Source organism: Oncorhynchus tshawytscha, linkage group LG16, assembly GCF_018296145.1.
Source record: "Oncorhynchus tshawytscha isolate Ot180627B linkage group LG16, Otsh_v2.0, whole genome shotgun sequence".
Classification (NCBI taxonomy): Eukaryota; Metazoa; Chordata; class Actinopteri; order Salmoniformes; family Salmonidae; genus Oncorhynchus; species Oncorhynchus tshawytscha.
The window spans coordinates 20,888,118-20,900,208 of record NC_056444.1 but is presented as its reverse complement, the minus strand read 5'-3'; the positions used below and the strand labels follow the sequence as shown (position 1 = coordinate 20,900,208).

General features: G+C 43.0%; 1 protein-coding gene across 7 annotated transcripts in view; it reads right to left on the bottom strand.

Annotated features, from left to right (window-relative positions):
• The window catches only part of phldb2b (pleckstrin homology-like domain, family B, member 2b), a 46,325-nt gene that overhangs the window by 13,087 nt on the left and 21,147 nt on the right, over positions 1-12,091 (bottom strand). For all 7 annotated transcript variants that reach the window (XM_042298950.1, XM_042298951.1, XM_042298952.1 and 4 more), the window contains 3 exons: positions 7,563-7,682; positions 4,576-4,760; positions 3,175-4,476 (listed from right to left, as the gene is read on the bottom strand). In XM_042298950.1, the coding sequence (XP_042154884.1) occupies positions 3,175-4,476; positions 4,576-4,760; positions 7,563-7,682 (1,607 nt within the window). The remainder of the gene's footprint in view (positions 1-3,174; positions 4,477-4,575; positions 4,761-7,562; positions 7,683-12,091) is intronic.

The following is a 12,091-nucleotide window of genomic DNA, read 5'->3' as shown; positions in this document are numbered from 1 at the left end:
GCCTGCCTGTTACGCGAATGCAGTAAGAAGCCAAGGTAAGTTGCTAGCTAGCATTAAACTTATCTTATAAAAAACAATCAATTATAATCACTAGTTAACTACACATGGTTGATGATATTACTAGTTTATCTAGCGTGTCCTGCATTGCATATAATCGATGCGGTGCGCATTCGTGAAAAAGGACCGTCGTTGCTCCAACGTGTACCTAACCATAAACATCAATGCCTTTCTTAAAATCAATACACAGGTATATATATTTAAAACTGCATATTTAGTTAATATTGCCTGCTAACATTAATTTCTTTTAACTAGGGAAATTGTGTCACTTCTCTTGCGTTCTGTGCAAGCGGAGTCGGGGTATATGCAGCAGTTTGAGCCGCCTGGCTCGTTGTGAACTGTGTGAAGACTATTTCTTCCTAAAAAAGACAGCCAACTTTGCCAAACGGGGGATGATTTAACAAAAGCGATTTGCGAAAGAAATCACAATCGTTGCACGACTGTACCTATCCATAAACATCAATGCCTTTTTTAAATCAATACACAGAAGTATATATTTTTAAACCTGCATATTTAGCTAAAAGAAATCCAGGTTAGCAGGCAATATTAACCAGGTGAAATTGTGTCACTTCTCTTGCGTTCATTGTACGCAGAGTCAGGGTATATGCTACAGTTTGTGCCGCCTGGCTCATTGCGAACTAATTTGCCTGAATTTTACGTAATTATGACATAACATTGAAGGTTGTGCAATGTAACAGGAATATTTAGACTGATGGATGCCACCCGTTAGATAAAATACAGAACGGTTCCATATTTCACTGAAGAATAAACGTACGGTTTTCAAAATGATAGTTTCTGGATTCGACCATATTAATGACCTAAGGCTCGTATTTCTGCGTGTTATTATATTATAATTAAGTTATGATTAGATAGAGCAGTCTGACTGAGCGATGGTAGGCACCAGCATAAGAATTCAAACAGCACCTTCGTGCGTTTTGCCAGCAGCTCTTTGCTGTGCTTCAAGCATTGCGCTGTTTATGACTTCAAGTCTATCAACTCCCGAGATTAGGCTGGTGTAACTGACGTGAAATGGCTAGCTAGTTAGCGGGGTGCGCGCTAATATCTTTTCAAACGTCACTCGCTCTGAGACTTGGAGTAGTTGTTTCCCTTGCTCTACATGGGTAACGCTGCTTCGAGGGTGGCTGTTGTCGATGTGTTCCTGGTTAGATCCCAGGTAGGAGCGAGGAGAGGGACGGAAGCTATACTGTTACACTGTAACTAAAGTGCCTATAAGAACATCCAATAGGCAAAGGTATTTGAAATACAAATCGTATAGAGGGTAATAGTCCTATAATTCCTATAATAACTACAACCTAAAACTTCTTACCTGGGAATACTGAAGACTGTTAAATGGAACCACCAGCTTTCATATGTTCTTATGTTCTGAACAAGGAACTGAAACGTTAGCTATCTTACATGGCACATATTGCACTTTTACTTTCTTCTCCAACACTTTGTTTTTGCATTATTTAAACCAAATTGAACATGTTTCATTGTTTATTTGAGGGTAAATTGATTTTATTGAGGTATTATATTAAGTTAAAAGTGTCATTCAGTATTGTTGTAATTGTCATTATTACAAATAAATAAAATATATATATATATATATATTTGATTTAAATCGGCAAATTAATCGGTCTGCTTTTTTTGGTCCTCCAATAATCTGTATCGGCGTTGAAAGATCATAATCAGTCAACCTCTAGCCCTCACTAGCATGAAAACTAAATACAGGCACAGACCGTGTGTGGAACATGATTTAAGACTGAGACTCTCTCCAATACAACCCAACACTGAAGAGTTATGTGCATCCTTTGAAGCACATCCTTCTCATTAACCTGTGTTGAGTCATTCACAATTGTTGATGAACAAATATGGTTTTATTGGGAAGATGGCTTAATAAAGAGCAAAATTATTGATTATTATTATTTATGCCCTGGTCCAAAAAGAGCTCTGTCACTTCCCAAGAGCCAGGTTGTGACAAACACTCCCACTCATTCATGTTTAATAAATGTATCCTATAGTGTGTGTGGCAGACTTACAATGATGACAAAAAAACAACATTTGAGAGTGTGCTGAACCTGGTGCTAGAGGGGGTACAGCTGGAGGTTGAATGTTTGAAGGGGTACGGGACTATAAAAGGTTTGGGAACCACTGCTCTAGTGCAACGGTGTCTAGATGGAATTTGTATTTGTGGTGCTGGCAACTGGGCCTTTTTTGGAACACCATTATTTTTGTTTTACTGAGATCTCACTCTCTCCCTCACCCAGCATAGGAGCAGGTGGTGGAGAAAAATTCCCAATAGTGAAATCAGGGACAGAGTAGTAGTGAAAGTTCTCCTGTCTCGCCTCTAGAGGGCAGAGTAGATCCAGAGTTAGCATTCAGAGGAGACGCATCTCAATAGTCTACAATAGTGAAGATGAAGGAGAGGAGACTAGGAGAGGAAGCTATTTTAGACTATTGAGATAAAGCCTAATTCTGTTGAGTGATTGGTGCATAGATGTGTGTTTCCAACATGTTTGTGTGTTCTCCCATGAAGGCAGCCTTTACATCGCCAGGGAAAATACTTTGAGGAATGATCCTTTGGGAATATTCAGCACACTTCAGTTGTGGCTGCACGTCTTTATTTTGGACTTAGCCCTGTTTACTTTGTGTGTGTGTCAGAAAAAGAGTGTGTGTATCCACCTGCCCTATATTTCTGTTCTCCTAATACAATCTGGTTCTAGCCCACATCTGACATTTCTTTTATGGGTTCCTAACGATCCAAACCAACCTAACTGTGCTGAACTGCAGATGGCCCCACTTACGGAACCACACACACAGACACAAAACCATAGAGGGCCCAAAAAAGCCAGTGTTTTCCTCTAAACCGGACCCAACCCAGCGGAGGAGTAAGAATAGCTGAGCATGTTAACATAGGCTAGCAGCCAGAGGCAGTACTTCCCTGAGGGAACATATGTTCGTGTGCATGCATATTCATCTGTGTGTAAATGCCCCAACAGTGTAGCTCCCGAAGAGTGTGTTAGGAGGTCGAGAGGTCAAAGGGAAGATATCTGATTCCACCTCATAGCCTTGCCATTTCATTCAGATCTTTTTAAAAAATACACACACACTACTCACCAGTCTCTCCACCTCTTGTTCTCGTAGTCTCTCATCTCTCTGGCGATGGTGGTAGTCAGTCAGTTCTTCCTTCCCACTCAGGGAGCTGATACTGCCACTCCTCGCCCTGAACCCCCCCGGTGGGGTCACCCCCGCCCCCAGCCCCACTCCTCCCTTCCCAAATGACTGCCTTCGTTCCCCTAACCCTAAACCTGGCTCTAAACCTCCCTTCCCAAAAGACTGTCTCCGTTCCCCTAATCCCAAACTAGGTTCTACCCCTCCCTTTCCAAAGGACTGTCTTCTCTCCCCCAGACCGAACCCTGGTTCAAGCCCACCCTTCCCAAAAGACTGTCTCCGTTCCCCTAACCCTAGACCAGGCTCCAGGCTGCCACCTCTGTGCTCCCTCTCCCCGAAAAAAAGCTCTGGTCCAGGGGAGACTCCGCAGCTGGCTGGCCACTCTGGCTCTTGGAGGCTGGATGTGGAGCTGGTGGAGGTGAGGCTGAGTTTCTTGGCCACGCGGGGACTGGAGGAGCCCCCTGATCGGAACGGGACCGTCACGTCTGGAGGGGCCTGGGTGGGAGACTTTGGGGAGGAGAGGGAGATGGATACCACCCCCTCACCTTGGTTCCCCTTGTGGTTCATGTTTTGGGCCTGGCTGTAGTTAAAGTTAGTGGTTTGGTTATGGTTGTAGTTACTGTTTGTGGTGTGGTTTTGGCTATTGTTGTGAGAAGAGTTACGTAGAGGTTCAGAGCGCCGTGAGGTCGGGGGGAGGGTAGAGAGCACCACGGCTCCATTATCATGGGAACGTGGCGACGATGACAGGCAGAGGCGGGGCAGAGAGAGGCTGTGACTTCCTATCATGCCGCCTATTGACCCTGCAGAGTACTTCCTGGTTCGGTTGCTAGGTGTCGGCTCATGGTTGCCGTGACTTCGGCGTCCCAGGCGGGGGCTGGAGGGCACGCTGGCTGCTCCACTGGTTGGAGAGAGGGATGAGCGTGGAGGAGGAGAGGAGAGGCTCTCACCACCAGCCACTGAGTTAGAGGAACCTCCACCGTTCCACATCGACAACAGGGGGGAGGAGTTTGGGTTTAGTTGTCGTCGCCCGTCGCCAGGGGAGGCCAGCAGGCTGTCTTGTGATTGGTAGGATTGGTTCCGGGTCATGGAGGATCGGGAGGAAGGGGGGTCAGAGCGCCGAGAGGGGGAGGGAGGGACCGCGGCTTTGACTGAGAGGGGCGGGCGATCAGAGCCATAGAAACGCCTAGCCTGCTCTTGATAGGCTGACGACATCGAGGTGGGTGAGGTCACAGGCGTGGTGGGTGGAGACTGGGAGAGAGGGGAAAAGACATTAGAAGTGTAAAACCATGTCCATCTAGTGCATGCCTCAGTTCTGCTGGGGTTCGTTGAGAGCTACAGCTGTCATACCTGTGTCATACTGAAGTAGGAGGGGCTAGAGTCCCCATTGGCTCTCAGGCTGGTCTCCAGGGCGATCTTCTTTCGTTGTAAGGTGTCCATCAAATCACGGAGCTCTGAGGCAGAACGCATCCCTCTTGCACTGCCGGCCCCTCCCACCACCCCATGGCTGTAGTCACTACTGAACTTCAGATAGTCTGGAGAGGGAGGGAGAGAGAGGAGATGGGGAGGGAGAAGAGTTCAACTTTAAGTTGTAGAAGTTGCATGTACAGGAAACACATGGTATACACCATCCAACGAAATGCTTACTTGCAGGTTCCTTCTTGACAATGCAACAGTAGATACAGGAGGAGAAAGCAGAAAAGAATACACATAAAGACATGTTATTTGAAAGTGTCTTATCTTCACCACTAAGTGAACAGTTAAAAACCATCCTCTACACGAGCTCTCTGTCCATCATCTGTTTCGTCTGTTGAAGCCTATAGGTCTGAGGGTGTTCTTATTATTCTGAGAATATCTCTGTGTATAGGTGCGTCAATGTGTGCCTTCTTCTGTGTGGTTTTGGTCTGAGAGTAAAGAAGAAAGTTATATGGTGGTTGTACCTGCAGCTAAGTCTATTCATAGCTGGACTTGGCAGAATACTCATAACCCAAACAGCAGAGAGCTGCCAGTAAATGGCCTATAACACTGAGGGCCCAAGAGCCAACACATACAGACAACACACACACACACACACACACACACACACAGAGAAGAACTCACTCACACGCTCCCACCTATTCTCAGATTTAAAACTAACACACACGGTAGTTCAGGTCTCTAAAAGTAGCAGGGCAACCGACTTCCTGGGGAAATAAAAAACCTCTCAGTGGTCAGGAATTTCTTCAATCCCCCTTGAAAATCCAACAGAGAGGAAACCTAGTCATTTTACTCATCAAAGAGCTAAACAAAAAGGAGACAAGAAGGTTAGCCATTTCACCCTGAGTAATGGGACTACTCTTTACATACCGTCAAGACAGTAACGCACACATGACCTCCAAAACACACATAGAATCACTAAATATAGACGGACATGTGTGCCTTATGTGTACACATGTCCGAAGTGTGTTTACCTAGAAGTGTGTGTATACATGTACTAAATGTGTGCATGACCGTATGTATACTGTGTGCAGAAAAGGCCCATGAAGTTGTTGGAATAATCCTTTAATTCATTGCCACTTACTCAGCTGGGCCAGGGGCACTTTAATTAGGTCAGGTGGAAATGTCCGACAGATCTCAACTCCATAAAAGGAGGAAATTGCCATCGCCTGATCTCGCTGTTCTCTCTTCCTTAACTCTGTCTGATCCAGAAGTTCTGTGCGTCCATGAATCCACCGACTCTGTTACCTTTCATCTGAACTATCTGTTGCGATCAGGGGTGTGGGCCATCAGTTATTGTTAATAGTTATTACCGCAGAGCGCGGCTTGGAGCGCACACTTCAAATCTATTAAGTAATGTGAGTTATCAATGATCCCGGCCCTACGGATCCTCATAGGCCAATTATGCAATCGATATGGTTAATATGTAATGAAATGAATTACCTGTACACATGAAGACAATTGAAAGGGTGAAATGAGAAACGTCATTGTTTGCTAACTGATCGACTTTGATACCAAACTAATGGGGATTATAGATTTAATAACCATTCACTGTTGGTATTCTTTCATGATTTATGATAAATAGTTACGAGCCAAAATTGGATGATCACGGATGATTACTATTGACTTATTAATGAACTGGATTGTTGACTCCTCTAATTATGTTAATGATTAATGATTGTTATGATATAATCTTTGGGATGAGGAATTTGATTGGATACATGTTATTTGTTTCCTTTGTGATGCAGCACAGACTACTCAGTAAATATACCACTTTATGGTTAAAGGAATTCCTGCCTCAGTCTCATCCATTCCTCTGTCACCTGACACGTGACCACCTGTTCACCTTCACTGTCGGTCATCCTACCTGTCCAGCTACCCACACAGATTCCACTAATCTTTCATTGTGCATGTCCTGTGTGTGCACACATGAGTGTGTGTAGGTAAGATTGTGTGAGCGAGGGGTCCTAGTGTGTAAAGGTTTAACCTCAGCCTTGTAAAGAGGGGGATAAATGGGGCAGAAAGCAGAAGACATCTGGTCTCGAGACGCTGTCAGAAACACAAACACACACACAATCACAGTAGACTCCATTAATAGACAGATTTTCCTTTAAGGTCTGGTTAATATCAGCTCACTCTAATCTTTTTAAAACTATTAACACTAAAAATGGTCCATGGCTCCTCGCTATACAATTGAGTTCAGTGTGTGTGACCCTTATACAGATGTATATTTGTGTGTGTACATTCCTGCTGTCTAACTGCCGAGACAGTGAGCGAGCAGCGATGATATACGCAGAAACACACACACACACACACCATGTTCAAATGCAGAGATCAATCACCACGGTTACAGCAGAACACAGCTGCATCACCACGACGACAGCTATTGCCAGATGTGAAAAACATTCCACCCGTCTTGAGAAGTGTGTTTTAGGTGTGTGTGTGTGTGTGTGTGTTTCTAACCATGTGACTTGTCAAAGACCCTCAGCAAAAACATATGTATGAAGATATCCACATACATATTAAGGACCTAAGAATGCTTTAGTTTACATTTTAGTCATTTGGCAGATGCTAAGTCTCCTCTATACAGAAGGACTTACAGTTAGTTCAGTCATCTTAAGATAGCTGGGTGAGACAACCACAGAGTCAAAGCAAGTACATTTTTCCTCAAAGCAGTTACACATGACCGCGTCTCAATCACGTACACCTGTCGTGGCGGGCTCCACCTGTAACTATACCCTAACACTGGGAGAGAGGAAGTGAGATGAGAACTGTGGGACCAGGGGCTGATATGGGATCTATAGAGGGGGGGACAAATGAGAAGAGAGGTGAAAGAGGGTAGGGCCACGTGTGTGTGCTACCTGTGCTGTAGGCCAGAGGAGAGACAGGGCTCTTCTGGGGCAGCATGCTCTTCATACGGTTGGCCTCTTCTGGATGGTTGAAACGGAAGAAGTAGGATTGACCCAGACACAGAGAGTAACCTGGAGAGAAAACAGTCAGATAAACACACACTAAGTGACAGAAGAAATAATTCAACACAGTACATGTGTTAGACCTCCAGGTTCTCTGTATAACAGACAATCCATCTGCACCACACTCACATACACATACATTCCGGACCACAGTGTTTGGCCATCAATTAGGATCACAGAGTCAGGTATTAAACAAGACATCGGGGTCACAACCTGATAACTCTCTCCCTCTCACACACACCCACACACACACACAGCAGTCATCCACAGCTGTCCAAATACCTCACAGAAAGAGGGAGATAAAGAACGAGGGGGGGGACCCTTTATCACTCTATTTCTCTCTTGAATGCAGTGGTAAGAAGATCCCTGAGTGAAGGACAAAAAAAGAACACCATCTTGGCCATCTCTCTGCCAGCCTCAAACTGACCCTTCCACATGATCCAGATAAACAATTCAGCCACTTATCTCTGTATTAAACAATGCTGATGCTTGTAGGATTGATGTTTCAGGGATCCCTCCCAAGCAGCTTAAATATGGAGAAAAACAATGTCAAAATGACAGAACTGTTCCATCCATCTGTCTGATACCAGAGATACCTACACTCAGACAGATACCAGAGATACCTACACTCAGACAGATACCAGAGATACCTACACTCAGACAGATACCAGAGAGTAAACCAAACCGGGAAGAGGAAAGAGAGAGCGAGCGAAAGAAAGAATGGAAAAATATAGCATGGAAAAAATGTCTGGGCTAATTCTCTCTCTCACTCTCCTCTCTGTCCCAAAACCCCAATGTTAGGAGAGGGGGTAATGGTAATAGGGATGACGTGACTCCCTTAGAGGGCTCAGAGTCTGATCTGGTATGTGTGTGTGGTTTTAACATGTAGCTGATGTATGCAACTAATGTGTGAGTAATGTGTGTGTGTAACTAATGTGTGTGTAATGTGTGTGTAATGTGTGTATGTGTGAATAATGTGTGTGTAATGTGTGTAATGTGTGTGTAATGTGTGTATCTGTGTATAATGTGTGTATGTGTGAATAATGTGTGTGTATAATGTGTGTGTAATGTGTGTGTAATGTGTGTGTAATGTGTGAATAATGTGTGTGTATAATGTGTGTGTAATGTGTGTATGTGTGAATAATGTGTGTATGTGTGTGTAATGTGTGTATGTGTGTGTGTGAATGTGTGTATGTGTGAATAATGTGTGTGTAATGTGTGAATAATGTGTGTGTAATGTGTGTATGTGTGAATAATGTGTGTGTAATGTGAATAATGTGTGTGTATGTGTGAATAATGTGTGTGTATGTGTGAATAATGTGTGTGTATGTGTGAATAATGTGTGTGTATGTGTGTGTGTGTGTATGTGTGAATAATGTGTGTGTGTGTGTGAATAATGTGTGTGTGTGTGTGTGAATAATGTGTGTATGTGTGTGTGTGAATAATGTGTGTGTGTGTGTGAATAATTTGTGTGTATGTGTGAATAATGTGTGAATAATGTGTGTACGTGTGAATAATGTGTGTGTGTGTGTAATGTGTGTGAATAGTGTGTGTAATGTGTGTATGTGTGAATAATGTGTGTGTAATGTGTGTATCTGTGTATAATGTGTGTGTAATGTGTGTATCTGTGTATAATGTGTGTGTAATGTGTGTATGTGTGTATAATGTGTGTGTATAATGTGTGTGTAATGTGTGTATGTGTGAATAATGTGTGTGTAATGTGTGTATGTGTGTGTAATGTGTGTATGTGTGTATAATATGTGTGTGTGAATGTGTGAATAATGTGTGTAATGTGTGTATGTGTGAATAATGTGTGTGTGTGTGTGTGAATAATGTGTGTGTGTGTGAATAATGTGTGTGTGTGTGTGAATAATGTGTGTGTGTGAATAATGTGTGTGTGTGTGAATAATGTGTGTGTGTGTGTGTGTGTGAATAATGTGTGTGTGTGTGTAATGTGTGTGAATAGTGTGTGTAATGTGTGTATGTGTGAATAATGTGTGTGTAATGTGTGTATCTGTATATAATGTGTGTATAATGTGTGTGTAATGTGTGTATGTGTGAATAATGTGTGTGTATAATGTGTGTGTAATGTGTGTATGTGTGAATAATGTGTGTGTAATGTGTGTATGTGTGTGTAATGTGTGTATGTGTGTGTGTGTGAATGTGTGAATAATGTGTGTGTAATGTGTGTATGTGTGAATAATGTGTGTGTGTGAATAATGTGTGTGTGTGTGTGAATAATGTGTGTGTGTGTGTGTGTGTGTGTGTGTGTGTGTGTGAATAATGTGTGTGTGTGTGTGTGAATAATGTGTGTGTGTGTGTGTGAATAATGTGTGTGTGTGTGTGTGTGTGTGAATAATGTGTGTGTGTGTGTGTGAATAATGTGTGTGTGTGAATAATGTGTGTGTGTGTGAATAATGTGTGTATGTGTGAATAATGTGTGTGTAATGTGTGTGAATAATGTGTGTATGTGTGTAATGTGTGTGAATAATGTGTGTGTGTAACTAATGTGTGTGTATTGTGTGTATGTGTGAATAGTGTGTGTGTGTGTAATGTGTGTGTGTGAATAATGTGTGTGTGTGTGTGTGTGTGTGTGTCTGGTCATGTAAAGAAATATGTCTGACATGCTTCCCCCTTCCTGAAAAACTGCAAGTGTGTGAGAGTGTGTTTTTAGCTGAGGGTACTTTTCTGGGCTCGCTGTAGTATTTCTAGAGAATAAGACAAGGACAGGACTAAGACCAAAACTTCTCATACCACACTGCTGAGTGTGACTCATTACCCACACACACTTAGCACAGGAAATAATACTCAAGACATAAATGTGAAATTCTGGTTTTGACCTTTTCCATTGAATTGAGAATGTTTTCACACAGGACTGTTTAGTCTATGCAGCTGGACTAGGCACTACACAGTAAACAAAGTAGGATAGGACACATTGTGTTGATTTGGCCCGTATCTTCACACACATCAAAGATCACACACATGCATCCCAAAGGTGTCCATGCATGCGACTTAATCAAAAATAAACAAATATGTTGTATTGTCACATACACCGGATAGGTGTGGAAGAAGTTGACTGGCCTGCACAGAGCCCCGACCTCAATCCCATCGAACACCTTTGGGATCAATTGGAACGCCGACTGCGAGTCAGGCCTAATCGCCCAACATCAGAGCCCGACCTCACTAATGCTCTGAATGGAAGCAAGTCCCTGCAGCAATGTTCCAACATATTTTTTTCTCTTCCTTTATTTAACTAGGAAAGTCAGTTAAAAACAAATTCTTATTTTCAATGACCTAGTGGAAAGCGTTCCCAGAAGTGTGGAGGCTGTTGTAGCAGCAAAGGATGGGAACCAACTCCATATTAATGCCCATGATGTTGGAATGGGATGTTCGGCGAGCACGTGTCCACATACTTTTGGTCAGATAGTGTAGAATCATAGGATAACGAAGCTGTATATGCCATGTGTGACCATGGGTGTGTATAAAGACTGTTTACAGTCTCTGTTTAATCACTCACAGTACCATATGGTGTTTAGCATGACAGCAAACAGAGGAAAGGAGAGAGAACATCTGTGTGTGTGTGTGTGTGTGTAACAGCAGTCTTTCTTCATAAACTCAAATTCCTTGACTCAACTGTCTGCCAGTTTTATAGGACTGTTGCCCTTATTTGTTCATTACACTACATTCTAATTTCCTTTCTCCCAAAAACAACAACCACTCCAAACAACAAACACACAATCTTGTTTTTTACAGATATCCCCAGCTACAAAGATAACCTCACACACTTTGATCTCACAGATGCCAGTGAAGAAGACATCTGGTACCAATTTCTTCTGGTTAATCTAAATTAACCTAACACGGAACCACAATGTTATGGGAGGGAAACCGGTCTATATTTAGGAATAAGAGTAGAATATGTGTCTATCTAATTGCCAAATGTGGACCATTAGGTTATAATATAAAACAATTAGACCTTTATCCCACAGACTATATGTCACCCTGGCTGCTAGAGGGGAAGAGGAGGGTAGGTAATGGCCCCTATAACTACCAAATATGATCTTCCAATCTAGGTCATTGGATTTGGGGGGGGGGTGTGTTGAGTGGATCACAGCAGCTTTGCAGGGCCCTAAAAGAAAAACACTGCAAAAGTCAATGCATCATTCCTTCTTCGGTGTGATAACTGACACGATTAGTGTCCCTTTGAAAAATAGGCCTACTATAGCCTAAAGTAGGATGGGAGGAAGAAAGAAAGTAAGGGAGGGAGGAAGGATGCATTTGAACAGGGGACGCAGCTGGTGTACATGTGTAGCGTTGTCATGTCACCTGACAGATGCTGCCGCTTTCAATTACATGTCCTCTCTCCTTTATAAAACAAATAAAGTAACGAGACTAATCTTGACATCTTAAATCAAAGGCAC